The 25,835-nt window shown below is 47.6% G+C and overlaps 1 protein-coding gene across 1 annotated transcript; it reads right to left on the bottom strand.

Annotated features, from left to right (window-relative positions):
- Positions 1-5,728: 5,728 nt before the first annotated feature.
- LOC137444217 (uncharacterized) lies at positions 5,729-16,740 on the bottom strand. Its single transcript, XM_068144687.1, has 6 exons — positions 16,629-16,740; positions 15,504-15,782; positions 13,475-13,723; positions 10,497-10,634; positions 9,778-9,897; positions 5,729-8,274 (listed from the first exon to the last, which is right to left on the bottom strand). Exons 1-6 carry the CDS (start codon positions 16,687-16,689, stop codon positions 8,114-8,116), a joined length of 1,008 nt encoding a protein of 335 aa, XP_068000788.1. The 5' UTR covers positions 16,690-16,740; the 3' UTR covers positions 5,729-8,113.
- Positions 16,741-25,835: the final 9,095 nt, after the last annotated feature.

Here is a 25,835-nt window from a genome sequence, read left to right as displayed (position 1 = left end):
TTGGGGTGTTTCTTCACAGCCACTGCTATCTCTGTGGTGTTTTTTCCACCCCAAAACCACAGAGGGCTGTAGTCATATACATTTGCTGTTGTCACTTGTTCTCTCTTTTATTCTTCCGTTCTTTGTACTGTACTAAGCAGTTCCCTCGCTGGGAATGTAAGTATCGTACTTACATTTCATGTAAAGGTGACAGACTCCCACACATCTGAAGGCAGCAGCTCAAGAGACAAGATGTAGCTGTTACCAGCTCTAAGTTTTCAACTTTGGGATGAGTCAATAAACATTCATGCTTGAGGCTTATCAAAAAAAATGTTCTTAGGTCTGCTGGAAGAGTACAAATACACTCAGCATGTTCTTCCCAGGAAACCCTGTGTGCACTGAGCCAGGGTGGATTTGTAGCCCATTTAGAATAGAATAGAATAGAATTAACCAGGTTGGAAAAGACCTCAGAGATCATCAAGTCCAACCTATCACCCAACACCATCTAATCAACTAAACCATGGCACCAAGCACCCCATCCAGTCTCTTCCTAAACACCTCCAAGGATGTGCTAATTTGCATCTCCTCTGGCCTAAAGCATAGGTCATAGAATCATAGAATTATAGGATCATAGAATCAATAAGGTTGGAAAAGACTTCAGAGACCGTCAAGTCCTACCTGTCACCCAACACCTCATGACTAACTAAACCATGGCTTCAAGTGCCATGTTTAATCCCCTCTTGAACACCTCCAGGGATGGTGACTCGACCACCTCCCTGGGCAGCACATTCCAATGGCCAATCTCTCTTGCTGGGAAGAACTTTCTCCTCACCTCCAGCCTAAACCTCCCCTGGTGCAGCTTGAGACTGTGTCCTCTTGTTCTGGTGCTGGTTGCCTGGAAGAAGAGACCAGCCTCCACCTGGCTACAACCTCCCTTCAGGTAGTTGTAGACAGCAAGGAGGTCTCCCCTGAGCCTCCTCTTCTGCAGGCTAAACAACCCCAGCTCCCTCAGCCTCCCATATTAAATGGCATGTGCATGGGACACTCCTCCCTGGGAGGAGAGTGAGACACCCTGCACTCACCATCACCCAAGACCCCCACCATGAAAAATCAATGTATTGCAGATCCAAACCTCCAAATTTCTGACAAAGGCAAGCCTTTGGTGAGGCAGAACTTATGAGAAGATTGAATGGGATCTTGACTGAAACCCCAGATGGGGGATATCTTGTGGAGTGAGGGGAAGCTTTGGATCAGGCTAACCTTATTCTTGGGAGCTCTCCTGGGTTTGCACCCTAGCCTGCAAGACTAATAGCTGAGCTCAAAGTTGCCCTGGATGGTAGCTGAGTGTTTCCCAGTGGCACATTCCCTTCTCCTTTAGCATAACTTTGCAGGGCACTGTGAGTTGTGGACAAGAGTGGGAAAGCAGCAAAGTCAACCTTGGCATGAAGAGTCACCCCTGCATTGTGAAGTGCCAAGGAACCACTGGCTTCCACATACATTTTCAGCCATTTGGCCTGATGAAGACCATACATCCCCTCCTTTTCTCTCTGCCTTACAAGAAGCCAAAAAAGGAACCAGTCCAGCTTGAATGTAGCGATGCAAATAGGAAAATTGTGAACTCAAAAGAAAGCTTCAGCCAAGAGTTTGGCAGGGATATTGACTCAGAGGTTTGGAGCCTGTTACAGTCAGACTGAGAGCACTGCTTTGGCTGCATGCAATGGAAATACTCCAAAAATAGTGACACACTCTGTCAGTGCTGAAACAGCTCTTTGCAGAAACCTTTTCATCTTTCTCTAAACAGAGGGAGATGGAAGCCTTCAAATTGTGGTCCAAGCAGAATAGTTCTTGGGTGATCACTTCAAGATAAATGACTCACCTGTGGTGTCCATAATACCATACCACCAGCCCCAGGTTTTCTTGTTCTCAGCTAAGTTTCTTCCTTTCTACCTGTCAGCCTGTGTCAAGAGCCAAACCACACAAAATACATCCAGCCTAAGTCTGGTCTGAAGACATGCAACATCCCTAGGCAGAGCAATCTGACAATCTGTGGTTCACAAAAACGACTGAGGCTAGAGCAGATGTCAGCAGCCCATCAGAGAGTTACTCTTGCAGATGGGACATTTCAGTCTCACTTGTCTGACTGACTCACTGATTCCCACAATCTAGCCTAGATTTAAGATCTAACTTTCAGTGCCATATTCTAATACCTTCAGTGACATTAGTGCTGCCACAAAACATGTTGTGGTCCAAGGAAAAGTTTGTTGGCACAATGCATTCAGTCTGTCTTACACAAGAAGCCAGGTAGATGGAGAGAACAACCTCTGCCAGTCTTAGTGGTGATAAATACATGAAGGCTTGTGTCAGCAACAATATGCCCCTTCATCACTGGAACAGGGGTGACATAACTCCCTGAGGAAGATACCTGAGGAACAGCTCTTAGAAATATACCTAGGAAAGCAACTTGATGCTACCACCTAATACTGTCATCTAAGTAATCTCTCAGTCAAGATCTGACACTCTCTAGAAATCACTAGCTTAACAAATGCATAACTCATGTCTTGTAGAATGTTTTATTCTCTTATACTAGTAAGTCCAGAGAAGAGTGAGGGACAGTCCATATAGGGACTGAAAAACAACAGCAGACCCAGGTGGGTAACTCCAGGACAGTAGGACAGGGGTGACACTCAACTCTGCTGCCATCATGCCACACTTGCACAGGAAACACTGGGCAGCTGCAGCAGGAGCTGCATGAGTTTTCCTTGCTTTTCCAGAGCATGGGAACGCACAGGCACAAAGCTGCCTGTGTTTCTAAATGTTTCCAGCCCACAGTTCCTGTCAACAGCCAGGAGAGCTAATGGCTAAGGTGCTGTGTCATTGCATTTCTGAGGATTTCTGGGGGTTCAGATCCCAGTAATGCAGGTAGGGGATTGTTCTGTGCAATGCATCTGAGCACTGGGAGACTGGAGGCAAGTATTGCTACCAAGGCCAAACCCCACTCTGTCACACTTCTGAGAGTCAGAAGGAAACCAGCATCTCACAAGGTTAACAAGAGAGGCACTGTCCACCACAGCAGTTCTAGTAAAGCTCCCCCACAGTCTGGGCAGTCGGGCATCCTGTGGTAGCCAGACCACAGTGCTCGCTGCAGCCCAGGTGTGCCTCTGCACACAGCAGCCCATGGAGGCTCCCAGCTCTCAGCCACAGCAGCACGCAGGGGTGAGGTGCTGCTGTGATTAGCAAGGCTTAACCTTATTTGTGATCAGCCCGGTGTTATGGAGGGGAAAAGAGGCAGAGGAGGATAAAATAACTTGCTAAGGTCAGCCAGCCAATAGGAAGGACAACAAACGGAACCAAATTTTACAATGGGAGTGGTAAAACACTGGAACAGGCTGCCCAGGGATGTGGTTGAGGCCCTGTCCCTGGAGACATTCAAGACCAGATCTGAAGTGGCCCTGGGCAGCTGGAGGTGTCACTGCAGAGGTTGGACAAGATGACCATTGAGGGTCCCTTCCAACACAATGCAATCTGTGAACCTGTCAATCTGCTCCTCTGACCCAAACTCCCAACTGCCTGTCTCCAAAGCACCTTCCATTCAGACTGTTCATTGTGGCAAGCAAGGTCTTGGTGGTCAGGTTCAGGATGCTGTCACCGTTCTCAGTTCCCCCTTGTCTTTTGTTTGTCACAGAGCAGTGGGCTTTTGGGTCACTGCCTCTCTCATGTCCCCTTCATACACCACTTTCAGCACCTCAATAAACATTTGCTGAGCCTTAGTGGCCACTTTGCATAGCTGCAAGTTTACAGTGTGCCCTCAATGGAAAGATATTGTGCATGCCTTGTGCCCACATAGGTAAGAAGCACTGGGTTGGAACTGCAGCTGCAGTGGCTATTTGTGTTATCTTGGAAGTTCCTTCAAACTCTGCAGCATCAGTCATTTAGTATAAACACAGGCATCTACTTCCCTCTCTGTGAGGCTGTTCAGCCACTGGGTGTTTTAAGACAGGTGATATCAAATTCATGGCAGTATTGACTCTTACTAATCTTCTCTTCATTAAAGAAGAGCCTCTCCATCTACAGCTTGTTCTCCAGAGAAAGCTACGAACAGGCATTTGTATTTGCCAAATAACAAAGCTTTGAACTCTCAACAAAAGGTAAGGAAACAAAGCTCCTTATCAGAGACTAAATCATCTGAGGAAAATGAACCCCAAACCATCAACAGCTGGGTGGGAACATGTACAAGCAGAAGCTTAAGTTGCACAGCTTTCACCATGGCCTCCTATGACAGGAAGAGAAATCCTGACCCAGCTTGTGCACAAGAAGGAAAGGAAACAGGCATGTTCTTACCCGTATTTAGGATATCTAAAAAGCTGGCTGGGGTCCTGCCTTCCCATCACCCTTCTCCCACCTCTGAGCAAAGCTTGAAGGCAACAGGAGGTGCAAACTGGAGAAGATGAGAATGTTAGCTCCTGGAAAAGGAACCAAGCTGCCAGGCATGCATCTGTAGGTGTGTTGAGAGGTGAGTGGTACAGTCATGTACCTAAACTTGCAAGCATAATGACAATCTGATGAAGTCAGGTCCCTCGTGGTGGACAGGAGGGTGGGGGAACCCCAGGAATGGGGAGCTGCTTGGAGCTGAAATCTCACCTTCTGGCTGAGGTGGCAAGTAGCTTCATGAAGATGTCAATAACACCATCAGCATGAGCAGGCAGAACAGCTCTGGGCTTCTCATGTGCTACAGGAATGTAATTGCTATGCAGCCTCTGAGGGGTTTAGCCATACTTGAGCACTTTAGAAAGATATCACTGCCCCACACACACACTCACACATTCCCCCTTATCATTACACATCCTTTGCCCTCCAGGATGTCTGTTTTATTACAGACAGGGAACAGTTCCCTTAGTCCATAGTGGATGGCCAAGTGATTCAGCCACACACCAGTTGCTTTCTGGTGATGAAGAGCTGCTGGAGGTGAGAGGCTGTCAGCCCCAGAGCTGCTCAAGAGCTCCACTTCAGCCTGTTAGGCGACCTGAAGCCATACAGGAGGCATTTGAGGGAGGGCAGACAGAAAGATGGTGCACTTCCCAATGGTCCTGCACAGCCCAGAGACATCTCTTAACTGATTGTATCCAAGTTAATCTACTGATTGTATCCAAGTTAAATTAATCTTGATACAAAGAACACAACACCTGCCACCATTTGCCTACTGGAAAAGTACAACTATTTAGAAGAGCTTCTTCTAGGGGCCTTCTAGGTTCTCTGTAAGGACTCCTCTGGTGTCTCCAGCCACATCCTTTCCCTGAGAGATGAGTCACATAATCTTGCAGAAAGGAAATGCAGCACTCCCGCTGAACAAAACCAGTGCAGGATGCAGTTACAGGTTGTCTAAAGTCACAGGGTCCCCACTGGGACTGATGATGTTGTCTCCCAGCCTATTTTACACCAGAGAACAATGCGACAAGTATTGCATATGCTCAGGGAGGGACTTCACCACTGATAGCTTGTACAGGCAGGCAATGAGCAGCCTGGCCAAAGGCACGAGCAGTGCCCAAATCTTAATCCCAGCCTCTGTGATGACACATTATCCAATTCTGCCCTTGGCTACTCCTGACTACCTTCTTGTCTTCCATGTGGTTACAGATGACCTCCAGATGAGCTGCTCCATCATCTTCCCTGACTTGTCTGTAGTGCAGTGTGTAGTTTCAATGAAAACCACAAAGACATAATTGTTGAATAACAGAACTTAGACATTTCTAAATTAAGTTAGAAAACAGGTCTTTTTATTAGGAACAAAAATGACTGTGGGGAAAAGAAGAAGAAGAGAAGAAGAAAAACCACTTAAAAAGAACAATAGCTGGGCATGAACACACACAGCTGATGAGAGAGCACAGGCTGCACGACTTCTCCCCTTACCTCGCAGTAACAGAAACCTTTGCCCCATTGCTGAACTGCATCTTCAGCAGGGAAGGACAGAAAACTCTCTGTGCCTGGTAAAGATGCCTTGAGTCTTAGACTCCCATCTCAACACAGAAAAAGTCCTTCCCAGCCTGGGGTTACACCAGTGATGATGCTAACAGCTGTCAGGTCACTCCCAGGGCTAAGAGCAGCAAGGCAGTGCTCGGGCAAGCTGGAGCCAGAATGCACCAGCCCAGCAGGAAAAGGCTATCCCAGCTGCCATCCTCAGCAGCCAAAACTACAACAACCTCTCCAGTGCAGCTCAGAGCACCGTTCAGCCCTTGAAACGTGTTGGAGTCGACCGTCCCCTGCCTGCCCCTGCCAGAAAGGGCAGGGGAGAAGCAAAGCCGTTTACATCCCCCCACCTCAGTGACACCGGCCCCTGATCACCGGTGTCGGTGCCACTGTGCCGCCTAGAGGCAGCTGCCACCCCAGGAGTTTGCTTTCAGTGAAAACATTCCTCAAAGGCTGTGAGTTGGACGACAAAAATGTGACAGCAGACAGCTCAGCACCACGAGGAAAAGAATTATCATCTCCCTCTTACCGTGGAACATCTGATTCCTATGGCAGCCTTAAAAAGCAGGCAGGCTGAATCACCATCAACACAGCACACACGATCCAAAAATCTTCAAAACAGAGTCACAGGACAAGGAAACAAGAAGAGCAACCACCTATGGCTGGGCGTCACCGATGCCGAGCTTGGCCGTGACCACGGGAGGCGTGCAGCTGGGCCACCAGCGCCCCCGCCTGGTGAAGAAGCGCTGCTCCATCTTACCGTGGCGCTTGCAGACCTCGCTGGGTGGCGTTTACAAGGCATACCTTAACCCTCTCTCCAAGGGCTTCATGACACAATGTCAGCACTACGTAAAACAGGGGCAAAATGACAAGGGAAGAGAGTAATGCAACACACACCTCTCCATCCCCTTCAGCCCAAACCTCTACCATCTCTGCTACCATCCCTTGGGCTAGTTTAACACCAACATGTCTGGCTTCCAAGGACAAAAATGCACTTCTACAGCAAATACCTTGCTCTGGCAGTGTGTCCAGCAGCACTCTCTGTGGCCTGACAGCCCTGCAGCCCCTGGCAGCTTTGCCAGGGACTCAGCTACCTGCTGCCTGGGATCAAGTCCTTGCCCTCTCCTCACCTCATCCTTCTACCCGGCAGGCCTACCCCAGCTGCTCCACTCTCAAACCTCCCCTGAGCAGAGCAGGATGTGCTACTTGTGTAGCAGCAAGTCTTGCCTAAGAGATTCTATAAATTGCTGCTGTCTGTGCAAATAACACAGCACTGGAAAAGCCTACATGCACGGGCAGATGGCCAGCTTAAGCAGCTTGCAGGAGCTAAACCATTACACTAAAGGCACCAGTGTTTGCACTAATGAACAATCCCAGCATTATAACCAACATTTCTACCAAAGTAACACACCCAGGCCCCAGGCACCCTTCTGCTGAAAGCAAGCAAGCTAGTGACAGAGGTGTTGTAATTAACTTGGCAACCCAAGCACTTAGGTTCTGGTGAAACGTGATCAGTAGCCCCCTGCCACTACAGGGTATCAAAAGGAGAGCAAACCAGCAGCCCCTACCACCACTCCTGGCCCCACACAACAAGCAGTGAGGGACAAATCACAAAGGAGCCCAGTGGAGCAATTCAGATAAACATCCAGCACAGCAGACATCTACCTGAAACCTCCAACAAGTTGTGGGGGTTTGAAAACTCTTGAGAAGAGACTTTCTCAGGAAATTTCTGCCAGGTCTTTGTTTCACTCTGGGACTGGCAGCCCACCTCAAGCCACCTGTCAAACCTATCCCTTGCAGGAACCACTGTCTGGCAAAGACATGGCAAGGCATGGGGTGGGCAGGGAGCAGGAGGAACTGCCTGTCTCATTTCAGCTGCCCTCCAGGCCTCCACAGGTTAACTGAAGGTCTCTTAACAGACAAAGCACCAAAGAGCTGCCCAGTTTTGTTTGTTAGTGAACATGTCAGCCCACAGCAGCATGGAATTGAAGCCATGTGTGTGCTTTTCCATGTATTTTCTTTTTGCCTTTTAAATGAGGTTAGCAGGCCTGACACCTCATCAGTTTTCCCTGCTAAAATTCTCCAAACCAATTCTTATACACAGTGAGACTATGGGATGCAAAGGACAGGTGTCATAGGCTTCAAGACAGGGTAGAACAGCAAGCATGCCAGATCAGTTATCACTTGGATCTGGGAAACAGTCTGAGGCCTTTTCCTGGCTTTCCACATCAACTATGACCTCTGGGTCTGGTATTTCCTCAGGCTCTCTCTCCACTGGTAAATTCTCTTCCACAAGGTGCAGGGGCTCAGTGCCTTGACCAGTTTGGGCAGTATCTGGAAAAGAAGAGAGAAATAGCTTACAGGTGCCTGTGCTGTGCTCCCCTGCAGTGGAAATCCTCTCCCTGCTCCCTGGTGCTGCAGGCTGCCTAACCAAACCAGCTCAGCCTCCTCTTCCCTGACATCTGCAAGCCAAAATTCAATTTTCTTTGTAACTACTCATTTATTGAGCTGCTAACCATGGCTGGTTTGGTTTGGTTGGGTTGGGGTTTTTTGTTTGTTTAAAATGCTTTGGTTCTGAAGCTCTCCAGGTTTAACTGCCCCAAAATGTACCAAAGCCAAATCTATTCAGTAACATTGCAGTAAGTAAAGCTGGCTGGCAGCACACATTTAATATGTCCCCACCTAGACACTTTGCACATGCACCTCTGCTTTCTACTTATCTGTAGGCAATTTAAATGTGGGATACTTTGTTAGTCAAACTGACAATGTGGATTATTGTTCTTTTTAATTAAAGATATGTTCAAGACTTCAATGTTCATTGATATTATTCATTGATAGTCATAAACAATGGCCTGATTTGATTAGGGGTGGGTTTTTCTTCTTCTTCTTCTTTCTTGCATTATGTTTATCAGCAGCATTTAATATTTTGAAAGCAAGGTAAAGCAGCATCCAAGGCAGGCATAAAGCATGGCTGAGCTGTTGAGAGGCTGTGAATAGCACGGTGAAGGATACCAGCAGCAGAGATAGCAGATCTGAGACCAGGGTATGACCTAGGTAGTGTTGCTCTGGTTTATGATGCTGCTGCTACCAGCCCCTCTACCAGCTGATGATAGTGCATTACCAGGGCAGATTTTGCCAATGTTTATTTATGTGAAACAAAATTACTGGAGACATAATGCAAGAAGTGGAGCATTACTACCAAGCATGCACAAAGCAGGAGATTTCTGAGGGGCTTTTCTTGCTGTGCACACTTGACCACACTGTGCTAAAGCCACTGTGCTAAAGCTGTGAGGGTTTGCTCTCGATTTCTTTGAAGGATTCAAAATGTGACTGTCTTCCCACTGAAGCACCAGTTGCAGGAAGCACAGGAGCTTCTGATTTTGATGGGATTTAGCTATGTTTGCATCTCAGCGTGTTGATGGATGCTGTCCTGAAGAGGACTGCTTACAAAAGCAGGTTGATTCTTCTCAAGTGTTACTGACAAGAAGAGGGAGTGTGTGACAAAACTGCAGGGAAACTGGCAACTTTGGAGGCGTTGGAAGATGTGTATTTTAGCACAGGACACACTGGAACAGTCTGCTGGCAATACCTTCTGTGGGATGCCTGCCACTACATCTCATGGCTACATGAGGGCCAAAGCTATTTCTGTGCAGAAGGAAGGTATTGACAAGTGACCTGCTGCAAGTTCTGACATCTGGACAAGATGCAGCACCTTCCCTATGCTAGCAAGTCACAGGCCTCTCCAGACAGCTCCTTCCCCATCAGCCACACACATCCATTTTGTCCTTCACTCTCCAACACAGCCTGTCTGACTTAAAACCAAGTCACTGGACCCACCAGGCTTTGAAGGGCGGTCAGTTTGGGCAGGTTGAGGCTCAACATGGTCTCCATTGGGGGGACTCTTCATACCTTCACTGGAGATCATGGACATTGTTAGTCCATCATCTTTCTCCTCCTCTGTAAAACCAAAACCAGAAACTTGAAGGAAAAAGGTCTCCCATATCCCAGCAGCCTTGACACACTCATTGTGAGGCTGGACCACCACTACATAAGTGCATCTCCTCCTCATGCAGCACTGGCTCCATTCCCAGAGCAGACAGATGCCAAGCATGGTAGGCCGCTGCCAACCAGTTGGAGACTAGCTTGGTCATGCTGGCAGAATCACAGCTTGAGGTGGCCTCACTGCCATGGGCAGATTGCACTCAGGGACAGGTGCTGACAAAGAACTGCCATCTGAAACCTTCTGGTCCCTTTCAGGATCAGACCTGAATGAGGCTCATTTTTTTGTGCCCCTAGAAAAAGCTTTGCTATGTTTCTTTCTTCCCAGGAGCACATGGTGGCAAGCATGAGGTGAAAAAAGGGGAAAGCAAGGTTCAATTCAAGACCCAGCTGGCTCTAACAGATGCCTGTCAGCAAGCAGCTTTCTGCTCCACCAGATCAGAGGAGGGCTGCCTGGAAGACAACAGCTACCAAGCTGAGACCATTTCAACTCCAGCCTGCACAAATGCAGTCCTCTGTGAGACTCATCACATACAGCAACAGTATTCTCCACTCACCTGAAGGCACTGGAATGAACTTGTGTTTCCTTTTTATGCAGCAACATATGACTGAGGACACAATCACCACCAGGATAACCACACCCCCTGCACAGCCTGCCAGGATGTAAATGAACCATGGATACTGCAGCAGGTCTCCTGCAAGAAGGACAGGACACTGTTAGTTACCAGGGTGATAAAACTTCTTTCACAAAACAAGAGAAACCCTGCAGGAAGTTTAGAGCATGTGAGCATTCCTACTGCTTTGGTTCTGTTTGGATCAGGGATGCTGATGTACCATGGCACATCGTAATTTAAGTCACATAGTTCAATTTTGGTTTGTTGAGAAGAGAGGTTTGTGTGATTACCTTGAGTCCTGTGTCCAGTTCTGGGGCCCTCAATTTAAGAAGGACATTGAGACTCCTGAATGTGTACAGAGAAGGGCAACGAGGCTGGGGAGAGGTCTGGAGCACAGCCCTGTGAGGAGAGGCTGAGGGAGCTGGGGTTGCTTAGCCTGGAGAAGAGGCTCAGGGGAGACCTTCTTGCTGTCTCCAACTACCTGAAGGGAGGTTGTAGCCAGGTGGGGGTTGGTCTCTTCTCCCAGGCAACCAGCACCAGAAGAAGAGGACACAGTCTCAAGCTGTGCCAGGGGAGGTTTAGGCTGGAGGTGAGGAGAAAATTCTTCCCAGAAAGAGTAATTGGCCATTGGAATGTGCTCCCCAGGGAGGTGGTGGAGTCCCCATCCCTGGAGGTGTTCAAAGGGGGATTGGACATGGCACTTGGTGCCATAGTTTAGTAGTCATGAGGTGTTGGGTAACAGGTTGGACTTGATGATCTTTGAGCTCTTTTCCAACCTTACTGATTCTATGATTCTTCTGTGCACTTTTGCTTCTGCTTTCTCTGCCCAGTTACATCCAAGATAATCTGTAAGTTTTCATCAGGGAAGTTGGAGGTTTGAAAGGTACTACACAGATCAGCTGAAAAGAGGAGAGAGACCCAAGTCTCCTGCTGAAAGAAAAGCTGCAGTCTACCCTTAGGGCTTGTTAATACAAGCCTCAGTGAATCCCCTTAGAATAGCCATATAACCACTACAGCAGCCTCAAAGAGAGTCTGATCAGAGCCTGCACTTCCTCAGGTCCCAGCAACTCCAGCAACCAAGGGCAGGGGTGCAGGAAGTTGGCTTCACTGCTGCTTGGGGGAGGATTTCTCTTTATTCCCTCTCCCAACTGAGAGCATGTGAAACATCTAGCAGGAGGTGATGGCTGCAGATGGCCAAGTGCAAGGCCACATGCCAGGCTGTAGTAATTATTATCCAGTTGAGAGTCCCTGGCTCAGGGCTGCTTTGACAATCAGACTTGATGCTGAGCAGAGAATTTGGTAGAGATCATCACATACTTGCAGAAAAGAGCCATCCATCCAGACCTGCTGCTTCACTAAGACAATTTGCTCCAGCCTTGGGTAGCCAGTAGGAAAACTCTTCTCAATTTGAAAAAAAAAAAAGAAACCAACCAACCAAATCTGCATCCTGACTACTGCTAGAACACCACTGCCTTAGAGCTCCTTAGGCAAGCCCAAGCCATCCCTTTTTCAGACATTTGGGCTCTTTTTCTCTGTGCACATGACTGTATGGCACCACACTGGGGAAACTGACAGCCTGGTATGGAGCTTGTTTTAATGCACAAATTGATACATAGTCCCAGAGGGCATTCAGACATAGCAGGGGATCATAGAATCATAGAATCAATAAGGGTGGAAAAGACCTCAGAGATCATCAAGCCCAACCTGTCACCCAGCACCTCAGAACTAACTAAGCCATGGCTTCAAGTGCCATGTCCAATCCCCCTTCGAACACCTCCAGGAACGAGAACTCCACCACCTCCCCGGGCAGCACATTCCAATGGGCAATCTCTCTGGGAAGAACTTTCTCCTCATCTCCAGCCTAAACTTCCCCTGGCACAGCTTGAGATTGTGTCCTCTTGTTCTGGTGCTGGTTGCCTGGGAGAAGAGATCAATCCCCACCTGGCTACAACCTCCCTTCAGGGAGTTGTAGAGAACAAGAAGGTCTCCCCTGAGCCTCCTCTTCTCCAGGCTAAGCAACCCCAGCTCTCCTCATAAGACTTTTGCTCCAGAGAGGAGAAAAACTTTTGCTACTAGAGAAGAGAAAAACTTTCACTACTGGAGATGCAAGTGAAATATTATTTGTCTTTAATAAGTGTGAGTTTACATCAGAGAGCAGTGTCATGAGCTCCTGGCAGTTCTCATCACTCCTAGGATCCAGATTGTCTATCTCGTTAAACTATGGTCTCCTTCACGCAGAGCACTTGGCATTCATGGATAGATTGCAAATGGGCAAAGTCACAGCCTTCTCACAGAACTACCTGTCCAAACAGGGACATGGAGGGAAAAGATCCTACGTTTCATAAGCAAATGACTTGTGTCTTTACCCTGTCTCTAATGGTGTGGGGCTGATGGAAAGAAATTTGTATAGACTGGTAAAACTTTGTGCAGCTGGCCTACATGAGGAGAAGAGACAAAGCAGAACACCTCAGCTGAGTCCAGCAACAACAGGGATGAGCACGTGGAGGTTTTCTTACAGGGCTGTTGCAGAAACTGGACAGCTGTCTGGTTCATGGATGAATGTCACAGCAGGAAGCAGCTTGTGTTTATTAATTGGCACAGAGGATCAGTACACACCAAAGTACAAGATCTCCATCACTGGGAAGGAGGAAAACAAACAGGTAGAGATCCTCCTTGCTGCAAACTTGGGTAAAAGGACCTCCTAAGCAAACTTTTATCCCTTCTGTAGTTGTAGGCTGTGTCAGACTGAGACACAGGAGGGAGAAGGAAGTCAAGGGGACACTTTGAGAAAGCAGGATGTGGTATGTCTGGAAGGCAGATGCCAGGGACAGAAGAGTTTGGTATGATGCAGACAGCAAGGATCCGTAGTTTGCTGCTGCAAAAGGCCAACTGAGAGATTTTCTGGAGACACCATTACTCACCATAGCTGCAAGACAGCACAACAGGCCTGGTCCTGGTGATGCTGCTCCCGTGGTGAACCTCACACACGAATTCCCCAGGCACAGTCCTGTCCAGGCGAACCCTCTTGCCCCCGTCCTTAACGCAAGCCTCCGGGGCGCTCAGCGCGGAGCCGTTCAGCAGCCAGCGAAAGCTGGTGCTCTGGTTGCTGCTCACGTCACAGTACAGCTCCCCGGTCCCGTTGGGGAAGCACTGGATATCAATGGATGGCTCTGGTCACACAAAGCATGGGGCAATGGGGACAGGAAGGAAAGAGAGGTGAAGAGCAGATTCAGCAGTGAACATGAGCTGGACAGGACCTTCCTTTACCAGTCTCACTACTACTGCTACACTTGATGGCAACCAGGGAGCACATAAATAAGTAACCAGACTCTTCAGTGCTTGCCCCCAACCCTGAAATGCTTAGTGGTGCCCACCCAAGCCCTCTAGTAAGCCCTGTTGTGAGGATGCCACAAAAATCTGGCATCTCTTGGTTTTCCTTATTGAAATTGAAAAAGTCCAAAATAGAAGTCCCTCATCTGAGAGGACAGTGGAAACACCAAGAAGCATCTGCCAGCCAGAGGCTTCCGCTGTCATCAGCAGGTAACTGTAGCTTCAGAGGAGACTCAGCCCTCAAATGATCATCAAACCAGGCCCAAAAAGGTACCAACACCAGACACCAGCAGTTAGGCAGCACGATCCAGGCTAGGCAATCTGAAGTGATGAATCATTGTTCTTATTCTATATTCTACATTCCTCCCTCTCAGACTACAAGGAGGAGCCAACCTGCATTTATAACCACAGGAGAATGCCTCTGCAAATATCCACAGAGATAAGCTCAGAAATCACTTTCTTCAACTAGAATGTTCTCTTCAATTGAAATGTACTGCCTCCAGGAAAACACTGGGTGTGAAATTTTCCCCCTGAATTAGGTGTGGCAACAGAACACAAGGAAGAGACAATAGTTCCCAAAGCAAATCCGCTGAAAGGGAGGTTAAACGCAGGACATTGCTGCGGTCTTTGCCCACTTCCAACCTAAATCTCTGATCTTCATGCCAAGGAGTCACATCTTTGACCTACTCTCCACGGCAGTTCTGCCCATTTGCACCTGAAAGGTGTAAGGATTCATTTGTCTTCACTGAGACCAGTTTGCTCAGACGTTTTCATTACAGGTTTATACGCTTCAATTTCTCCCAGAAGCTTGTGTAAGTGAGAGCCCTGCAAAAGGAACGGTGGAGATGAGGCCCAGAACAACAGTCACTGGCTGTCTGGAGCACTATTCAGCAGGGGGCCAACCCATTTAAGCCCTCTCCTTACTAATCCAAGCAGTGAGGGACTTTCTGTCTTCTCACTCCGCAGATGGTTAAGCCGGCGCACGAAGGAGAGTAGCAACAGGGACCGCAGCAGGGAGACTGACATAGTGACCTACCTATGGCTGGGCTCTGAGCGCAGCCACAAGATGCTGATCTCTAAGCTGCTCACAAGCTGCTAGAAATCAGAAAGTCACGTTCAGATTCCTTTAGCACCTTTCCTCAGCTGCATGAAACAAGGGGAAAACCCAGCATGCCTCAGCCCAGACCTGCACAGGAGTCCAGTTCCATTTCCACAGATGAGTTAGGTAGAGTTAACTCCTTAGGGAAGGGCATCCACAGGCAGCAAAGCACTGTCAGTCAGTGGCAGCTTTCACAGGAACTACGTGTCTACATACTGTAGGCTCAACTTCATGAACACTTGATGCTGCTGTCTCTTACATCAGGGGAAAAATAGCACATAGCTCATCTGACTGGCTGCTTCAAGGAAGGCTCAGCAGACAGGAGAGAGTGACATCATGGATGCAAAAAGCATCCTGTACTTTACAGTCACCATTACTTCTCCCTGAGGTGACAGAGGCTTACAAAGCTGTTCCGGAGGCACCTGCAAGCTCAAGCAGTTTCTTAAGAAGAATTTCAAGGCACCAACTTCCAGACAGGCTCACAAATTCAAAAGCTATTCGCTGCTAAGAAGGTCACTTACCAAAGACTTCCAGCTTAAAAGATCTGGTGATGTCCTGAAAAACAAACTCATAATTTCCTTCGTCCTCTTTCTCCACACTCCTCAGCACTAGGGAGCCATTCTGCAAGTTCAGACATCTGCTGGCAGAAGTGCCACACTCTGCCAACAAGGTATTATTTAAGACAGCTGTCAAGCATCTCTTGTCACCCTTGCTCATTCTGGAGAGGTTCTGCAGACTTTGAATTCCCACAGAAAAGACTGCTGACCCACCGCTGAGCACACCAGTCCGGATGACAGCGCCTGAAAGGAGAGGCACCAAGTGTGGGCAGTGAGCTTGCTGTGACCTTCCATCCCCTCTCAGCTGTCTCCCAGAAAGGCAAATGCCCAGGTGAGACGTGAGAAAGGCAGACTCAACCCTAGTGACACACTGGGGTCACCAGTAATTGAAAATCAAAGAACTGAGAAGTCTTCCATAAAGGCCAACTTTCCCTCCTGATAGCAGGAGTGGTGTGCAAGCCTGCACACGGGGTGGCAAAAGGCTGAGCAGTTGGTCTTTTCTCTCCTTAGATTTGGCATGACCACCTACTAACCCCCCTCAGAGCTGAGAGACTGTGCAAAGATCCTCAGGGCGTCAATGCCATGGATGTCGCACACAGGAGAGCACGGACAGGTGCTGCCTGCACAGCTGCCTTTGCCCAGAGAGTAAGGACGCAGTTCTAACTCGCTCCAGTCTTGCAGTATCCTTGCACATTATTAAGTTGCTGTTCTCAAATCAGAGACTGGTAAATGGCAGGGTGACAGCAGCTCCAGGACTAACCCAAGGTCATGCCAAGCGTCAGGAGCAGAACCGCATTGCTCTCCAGCCCCTCCAGGCAGCATTCTGCATATGAGGACCTGAGGTTCTCCGTCGAAATGCTTTTATGGGTGCAGTATACTGAGAAAGTGCTACCTTGTTAGTTACCACTCATTTGCCAAAAAACAATCTGTCTCACTTTGTCCTGACTGCCCCTTTCATGCATTAGTGGTCACACCATTTGGTGTCTCCCCAAACCTCGTAGAGTCCTTAGAAGATCTTGGAGCAAAATGAAGGCGTCTGCTCACCTAGGCAAATCTGTACCAACTTCATAAAGAAAAAATGCCACTTACCATGTGTAACAGTTATTACCACCAGCAAGCACTGCAGAGTAAAAGGAGAGCTGAAATCCATTTTAAAGAGCGCCTTGCATCGTATGCTGAGAAGACGAGCTGGCTTCAGAGCGCAGTGAATATAGTGTTCAGGAAATGATGTCAGAAGGAGTTGGGGGTGGGGGGGGGGAAAGAAAAGTCCCTCCATAGTGGACAGATTGAATAATGCTTCAAAATAGACCTGCAAGGTTTTGGGTGACTGAACCCGAGCTGAACCGCTGCAAGCATGAAGTCCTGCACCTTAGAGCTAGCTGCAAGTGTGAGGATAGGGTTGAGACACTAGAAGAGACAAAAATACCTTCTGGTCAGTTCACCTTGTTTAGTAAGATGCTAACATTGAGACCAGGGGAAGAAAAAACACCTGTCTATTGCCTCCTTTTCCAATTTATCCAAGTACATCATCCCCACCCAGGGAAGATAAATCAGCCCAGTCAAATGGACCACACGTGGAGACCAGCTGATTTTCCCAAATACCAAAAACAATCGCTCATGGAGAATCTCACCAGCAGGAGGTGTGGGAGAAGGCTCTCCCTCTGCTCACAAAGGCTGCCTTGCCAGGTTGAGCTTCACTGGGCTCTCCAGTGATGGAATGGTATCTGCCATGCAGGAAAGGGTTCTGTGCAGCCACGCCAAGCAAAGAATAAAGGTTGCAGAAAGCTAAGCTGTATTGTAAAACCAGACTGAATGCAGCCTGGAAGCCATCCTGGCACTCTTGGGAGTGCAGATCCCAGAGACAAGTCTGAAAAGCCAGTCTTGAAGAATTGCTGTGAGTTATCTAGAGGGCCACATGCAGCCAAATACTTTGTACACACTCACTGAGATGGCTTAAAGCATGCTGGCATTTTGCATTGAGTACCACAGTGCATCACACAAACAAAGCAGCAGAAACCATCTTGTTTACCAGAGGAAGCTGTCCTGGCATTAGAGCGAACATCATACATGTGCTAGGGAATAACTATGACAGCAGTTCAGGATGCAGCTGGGAATCTCACATTTCCATGCTGTTTCTCTGGGCATAGATACAGATGCAGCCCATAAAGGAAACTCCACATGGTGGGATGACATGCTTACATGCATTCTTGAGAAGCAGCTAAGCCCCTTGTGTTGTGGCCTCTGCTATTCTTGAAACAGTTTGACCAATCTACCTTTCAGCCAGTGGCATGGCCACTCTGACTTCTTAGCAGTGGCAATTCTTTCTCACTTCCTGCTCCCAGAGTCCAAAATTTACAAGTTTGTTCAAGGCTAGCACAGCCTCATCCTGTCTTTGCCATACGTGCATAGGACTGGCCTGAACTGAGTTGTGACAGAAATAGCCTTCTCTGAGAAAATCAGTGAAGTGAGTCTTCAGACACCCACAGCAGTGCAGAGGAAGGGGGAGAGAGAAAAGCATTTACAGTAAGAAACACTTTCATTTCCTTCTATGATGCTGAAATAACCTGAAGAAAAATTCTCTCAAATACCACTGCAAGATGGGGGCTAACCATCTGCTTCAGATGTGCACATCTGACTTCATTTCACCTTCATGCTTGAAGGGCAAGCTGGGAGAGCTTAGGGTTGCAGTGCGGTGCTGGAGACACGAGACAGGAGACACAGTGTGAGCAAGACTGATTCAAAAGGCTGATTGTGTCCAGTTCTGGGCTTCTCTATTTAAGGACATTGAAACACTTGAGCATGTCCAGAGAAGGGCAACGAGGCTGGGGAGAGGTCTGGAGCACAGCCCTGTGAGGAGAGGCTGAGGGAGCTGGGGTTGCTTAGCCTGGAGAAGAGGAGGCTCAGGGGAGACCTTATTGTTCTCTACACCTACCTGAAGGAAGGTTGTAGCCAGGTGGGGGTTGGTCTCTTCTCCCAGGCAAGCAGCACCAGAACAAGAGGACACAGTCTCAAGCTGTGCCAGGGGAGGCTGGATGTTACAAAGAAGTTCGTTCTAAAAAGAGAGATTGGCCATTGGAATGTGCTGCCCAGGGAGGTGGTGGAGTCACCATCCCTGGAGGTGTTCAAGAGGGGACTGGATGTGGCACTTGAAGCCATGGTTTAGTTAGTCATGAGGTGTTGGGTGACAGGTTGGACTTGATGATCTCTGAGGTCTTTTCAGAATCTCAGAAAAGCAACAAAAGAGGGGTCTGCATACAGCCATATTCAGCAAGTTTCCCTTCTGCCTCTGGGCAGCGACAGCAGCCTCACAGAGCTCATTTACAGACTTGCAGTGAAATCAAAGCAAAATATGGCCTTTCTACTGTAGCTCTGCTGTTCCAGAAGTGACTCTGCATGACTGTGACATTGCAGTGTCCTGCATTTAGTCTCCCTCTCAGTGACTCCAGGGCAAATGAGTACATTTATGAGTTCAATATTTCTGACTGCAAGTGTCCCATACATCACAGAGTATATGAAGTCCCATTAGGCTGCTTCTGTCCCTCTCATCCTCACTAGCTTAAAAAATAGGCAGTATCACAGCCAGGATAAAGATGACAGCACATGCAAAAGCTCTTCTGTCTTCTTAAGAGCAACCCCCTCAAATTTCATAGATAAAGAAGTATTTAGATTAAATTAGACACTGCATTCTAACACTGGCTAATGAATGCTCACCATGCCCTTGGCTAGCCAGGTGTGGTGGTTTCAGGCTGTGCCTTTAGAATTCAGTTACAGATTTTGAGCAGAAAAGTAGGAAACTATAACTCAATCACTCTTGGGTGTGAAAAGGAAAACAAAAGACTATTCTAAACAAATTCACTGGGTAAATATCTGGAATAGAAGGAGCTGTACCATAACAATTCTGCCCTCTTTTCTCTTCTCTTCTGATCTCAGCTGTTTTGCTTCGCTCAGGAGACATAACCTGCTTATGGGCTGGCCTTGGCTAAGTCTAACTTCTCTGCTCCTCTCTCTTGTCCCTTTTGTACAGAGGGGAAGGGAAGGCAGGGAGGGAGAAGCTGGTAGCTTCCCCTGGTGCTTGGCCAGAGGGATCCTTGTACTGTTCATTAATTGTAAATACCTGTACAATATTGTAACTCCTGTCTATTCTGTGCATATTCATTGCCTTCCATTGTAGAGTGTAGATTGTGCTTGCAAATGCAGTTCCATTTGCTTCTAACTGAGTTGGTCTGGTAAAGTTAATGCTGAGGGGAAACTTCAACCCACCACACCAGTGAATTCACTTCCCATTTCTATAGAAATATGTATAAAATTTTGTGTGATTATGTGCAATGGAAAGTGAACTTTAGAAAATCCTTTTTATATAAAATTTTTTTAACTTGGGAAGCTGCAAGATCCCAGGCCCCTTCTGCCCTTTCAGCCACTGATGGCACCATGAAGAGAGAATTGAGATTCATTCCTTACATAGGGCACTGGTGAAGCATGGGAGACTGGAAAACCGCAGCTAGGAAGTAAAGCAGGAAATGAAGTATCACAAAGAAAATCATAGAATCATAGAATCAATAAGGTTAGAAAAGACCTCAGAGATCATCAAGTCCAACCTATCACCCAGCACCTCATGACTAACTAAACCATGGCTTCAAGCGCCACATCCAATCCCCTCTTGAACACCTCCAGGAATGGGGCCTCCACCACCTCCCTGGGCAGCACATTCCAGTGGCCAATCTCTCTTTTTAGGACGAACTTCTTCGTAACATCCAGCCTAAACCTCCCCTGGCACAGCTTCAGACTGTGTCCTCTTGTTGTAGTGCTGGTTGCCTGGGAGAAGAGACCAACCCCCACCTGGCTACAACCTCCCTTCAGGGAGTTGTAGAGAGCAATAAGGTCTCCCCTGAGCCTCCTCTTCTCCAAGCTAAGCAACCCCAGCTCCCTCAGCCTCTTCTCACAGGACTGTGCTCCAGATCTCTCCCCAGCCTATGTGGCCCTTCTCTGGACATATTCAAGAGTCTCAATGCCCTTCTTAAACTGAGGAGCCCAGAACTGGACACAGGACTCAACTTGTAGCCTAACCAGTTCTGAATACAGGGGCACAGTGCCTTCCCTGCTCCTGCTGGCTACCGGACATCCCCCTTTCAGTGAGTTGGTAAGTGTAAGCAGCACACCTGGTTTTGCTGTCAAGAATGCATGTCACTATTAACTGGGGAAATACACAGGTCTCTGGGGAAATAGTCAGGTCTCACTTCACACTGAGGGAGGCAGCAGTGGTAAATGCCAGAAACTCAACACATGGAAACAGAAAACAAGCCCTAGGCCTGGCAATGCAGAGCTAGCTCTGCAGCTTGCTGAGGGCTCCCTGCCCCAGCACCAGCTTCAGGCCAGGAAATAGTGCTGGCTACAAGAGGTCTGTCCATCTGTCCATCCATCCATCCATCCATCCATCCATCCATCCATCCATCCATCCATCCCCCCACAGTGCAGCAGCATGGCCATGGCTACACCACAGACTGTCAGGGCAGATACAGCCTGGACCATGCAGCACTGGGAGGAGAAAGAAGTTTGCAGCCATATTAGCTTACCTGTATAATCCACACCTACAGCTATTCACACTGGAGATTAATCTTTTAAAACACACTTTGAGTGGCTCTTTGGAGAGATTAACTGTGCAGCCACAAGGCAAGAATGGGGGCAAGCCTGTCAGATGCTTCTGTGTGGGAGCAGCAGGATCCCAGAGACAGTGAAGATGTAAAGACTGATGGAGATTCATATTCATAAGAACATTAATTCCTCCTTTGTTAAATGAAGCTAGCCAGAGAGCTGCTCTTGACCTCTGAAGTCTTTCTTGGTAAAAGAAACAGCAACAGCAAGCAAAATACCAGCAAAGATAAACACAGAAAGGTGTGTGCAAACACAGTGATAAAGAAATTGTCATGCACTGTGTTTCCCTAGCAGCAAAGCTGTGAAATCATAGCTACTTTACAGTTTATTTAGGAACTGGACATGCACAATCAAGGTACTCCTGTATCACGTTCAGAACAAGTGACTTCTGGACAAAATAGGCTGCACTGGCATGACAAGAAGAGCAACCAGGACTTCAGGTCACAGATGAAGGTCCTCTTATGTCAGGGTCTATACAGCCTCACACAGATCTGTAAAATGGAAATATACTTGTAGACCTCTAGGCTTCTGTCTGCAGACAACCAGGAACAGGTTCTGTATCAGATGTGGATAGGCATAATTGTACTGATGGCAGCCCATTCTCAAGGCTGACCTGCACCCTAAGCACACATGTCACTCACCTCAGTGGAGGTGCACCACACTTCCTGCCAGCATGTCTGACAGATAAAACCACACAGATCAGAGCAGAGAGATCTCACATGTCAAATCTCAGGGAAACAGACAGGTCAGACACAGGTCACTGACATTTTTCTCCCATTTGCCACAGTTTACATAGAAAATTGCACTCTGGGGAATTTCTCCTGACCAGCTCTCACCTGGATACTAGATAAGGCAAATGGGGAGGAGACTAGGAAACTGGACTTGCATTCTCCTTCCTCCTGTCTGTGCCTCAGATACAAATTACAGGTGATTCTCCTTTCAGATCGATTCATCCAACTTCCACGGAGATGACCCTCTGTCTTGAGACAACATCCAGCCCTGTGTGGCAACCTACACCTACTAACCATCTGCACAACGTGAGGTTTAATCAGAGACCCCTGTGAGGAGAAAAGAAAAGTGAGGGACACACATTGCCACACTGTTTGTCCAGCTTTCCAGTACAAAGAGACTTTCCAAGTCAGATTAAAAATTCACCTCAGACATTAGCCTGTCTGCAAACACTGCTGATATCAGAGCCTCGACTAGAGATGCTCTCTCTTCAGAATGGCCACTTACATTCACCCACCAATTACAAAAAGCATGCTGCAGAAACATGCTTTCTGTATCAGGAGCTGCTACAGAAAGGCTCTGGGCCTGTTTGTAGACAAGGTACAAATGGTTTCTTCAGCTTGCAGGACCTCCAGGAAAGGAATAGTCCAACACCTGCAAAAGCCAGGGTCATGATTTCTGGAGCTGCTAGGATGACCCTAGGGGTGTGGACAGTCAGATCTTTGGTGACATGGTCACTTCTTCAGAGCATCCATGGATATTTTAAGCTTTCTTTTGCCAAGACATGGAAGGAACAACCAAGATCCCACAAACACAGAGGAAGACTTTGTTCTGTTGGGGGCTTAGCAACAGGGCTGGTAGAAGGAAAACCTGTATGGGCATCCGCTCTGACGTGCAAAGAAAGCTGGAAGACCTCTCAGCAGCAGGTCTGTCATGCCTCAGACACCTCTCTGGTGAGATGCACACACCACTGGTCTTGTCTCACTCTTCCTGCCACAGCCCTTGCTTTTCAATGTGATGCTAAGGCTATCTGGGACCCACCACACCAGATGCTGCTGTTCAAGTAACAGTGTGTGGCAGGGAGGGTGCTGAAGGGGCAGAGGCAATGAGGCTCTGCACAGTACCCAGGAGCAAACAGAGGATCTAACTTGCAGAAGCCCTCTGAGGCTCAGAAAAAAACAGAACCTTGGTTTCCTGCACATAATGCCTACCTGGCTTGTAATGCTCAGCAGAGCTGTCCTGTACCTTCAGAATACATACATGACAACCTGGAGAGAGATCTTCAGTTTTCACTTCTGACAAGTTAAAACCCATGTGCTTGTCACTGATCCTGTAATTCACAGGTAAGCTCAGATGCTGAACAAGATCAACCAAGATTACAAAAGCTTATTCAGACCTCTGGTCGTTAAAAAGTTGCTGTCACCCTTAGGATTTCTTCTCTTCCCCTTGTCATATCTATGGACATTTCTCTCTCTACCTTTGGCCCCAGACAGCTCAGGGTGAATGCCATGAATTCATCCTCAGCTCCACTACCACTGAGTCACTATGGGAGGAGACACCCAGTCAGGTCCACAAAAAAAGCAGATTCATAGAGGACATACTGTGCCATCTGCTCTCTCATCATGGTACTCATCTGTCACCTCATTGCCAGGTGAGATGAACAAGAGCATCCCAGCTGTCCAGGTCAAGCTTACCAATCACATACAGTTTCTCTGGCATAACTCTCCTAGTTTTGCCAAACTATCCTGGGCTGCATCAAGAGAAGCATAGCCAACAGGTTGAAGGAGGTGATTCTCCCCCTCTGCTCTGGTGAGACCCCTGCCCAGAGTACTGCATCCAGCTCTGGAGCCTCTATTACAGGAAAGATATGGATGTGTTGGAACGTGTCCAGAGCAGGGCCACGATGATGATCACAGGACTGGAGCACCTCTCCTATGAGGATAGACTGAAAGAGTTGGGGCTGTTCAGTCTGGAGAAGAGAAGGCTCTGAGGAGACCTTATTGTGGCCTTCCAGTATCTGAAGGGGGCTACAAGAAAGCTGGAGAGGGACTTTTGAGGGTGTCAGGGAATGATAGGACTGGGGGGATGGAGCAAAACTAGAAATGGGTAGATTCAGATTCGATGTTAGAAAGAAGCTCTTCCCCATGAAGGTGGAGAGACACTGGCACAGGTTGCCCAGGGAGGTGGTGGAAGCCTCATGCCTGGAGGTTTTTAAGGCCAGGCTGGATGTGGCTCTGAGCAACCTGATCTAATGTGAGGTGTCCCTGCTCATGGCAGGGAGGTTGGAACTAGATGATCCTTGAGGTGCCTTCCAACCCTAACAATTCCATGATTCGGTGATGAGGGAAAAAGAAAAGTCCATATATGGAATAACTGCTGGAAACAACACCATTTATATCAGGCACCCCTGGGGGGGTGTGAAACACACTGCATTTTGCTTTGTGGAAAAAAAATACCTTCTTATTACAGAGCTATCCAGGCATGTGGGTTCAATCATGCTGCTACATGAAAAGAGCTTAACTGAAGGACCACATCAAGAGCGGGAAGCACAGTGCCTACTGTTTATATGGCCATTTTTGCCAAAGGCAAAGGAAAAGCTGTTCCTGCAGTGGAGAGCACTAGAAGTCAAGTTAGGATCCAACATGCCACAGGTTGGTGCAGGTCAACCATGTCTTTTTTGCTTTCATCTCTAATGAATGACTGAGATGAATTTCAGTCCCAAATCAGTTTCACGTGGGTCTTGCTTTGAAGGCTGCCCCCAGCTCACTGTCCTTGGCCTAGATTGCAAATATGGAGACAATCAAAATTGTCTCTGGCAGAGATTCTTATCTCCTACCAGTCAGGATTTTTCTGCAGCCACTCATCCCCTCCTCAAGTAACACATCATTTTGTTTATCTTCTCCTGCTTCGCCTTGCCTTGCCTCCTTGTGGTGAGGGAAAGTAAACATGGCAAAAGCCCAACTTAAAAGATGACCTTGGGAGATTTCACTAGTGTTGCCATCTTCAAACTAAATATTTATAAAGGCAAAGGTATTTCATAGGTTAACATTTCCTGTAGGATTCATTTAACAGCGTCTTAGCCTTACATCTGCTGTGGCTAGAAGAAGGAGAGTACCAGGCTCAGTTCAGAAAAATCTTTCAACACAATACTGAACGTGGTCTAAAGCCTCCAAACCAGCTTTACAACCACAAGATGGCAGGTGGTTATGATGGAGATTCCCCAACTCATCACACTCTAGCACCAATCTGACAGCCAGGAGGTTTGAAAAGGCAGCAAAACCCACTTTGTGCCTTTTGCTGAAGATTTGCTACCAGACTCAGGAATCTGCAAGCACTGATAGCTGCAGCAAATTAGCCCATTCAAGAGCTTCAAGAAACTTCTTTTAATGAGCACAGGCATACTCTTTGATCTAAATAAATAACTAAATAAATAAATAAATTCCAGCTCATCTCACTTTGTCTGGCTGACTAGAAGTGCTTAGCAAACACAAACTAAGGTGTTTAGGAAAAGAGCTGTCTTGTCAGTAGACTGAAATTCATTGTATGGGGACCAGAAGTGGCAATGAGAAAAAAATTTAGGAGCCCACAAATTGCAAGAGTCTGAAAAGCAGTGTTTTATAAGATCAAAGCTGGAAACACAGCTACAGCATGCCAACTAGACCTTAAAATGCAGCTTGAAAAATCCTTGATCACCACACTCTCTAATGAGGCAGCTATGGCTGGGGCCAAGACAGTAAATAAATACAGCCTTTTCCAACTAAATTCCTGCAGACCCTTAAAATCTGAAATGAATCTGATTTCCAAAAGGTGAAAGCATTTACTCTGTGTATTTGGCAATGCCAGAAGGCTGGTAATGTTTCTCCCACAGTCAGTAGAGTGGGATAGGATAGGATAGGCTAGGATAGGCTAGGATAGGCT

The sequence above is a fragment of the Melanerpes formicivorus genome, unplaced genomic scaffold (assembly GCF_026170545.1).
Source record: "Melanerpes formicivorus ecotype bairdi unplaced genomic scaffold, bMelFor1.0.p_v2 SCAF_11, whole genome shotgun sequence".
In the NCBI taxonomy this organism is placed as follows: domain Eukaryota; kingdom Metazoa; phylum Chordata; class Aves; order Piciformes; family Picidae; genus Melanerpes; species Melanerpes formicivorus.
This window is presented reverse-complemented; position numbering and strand designations above follow the sequence as displayed.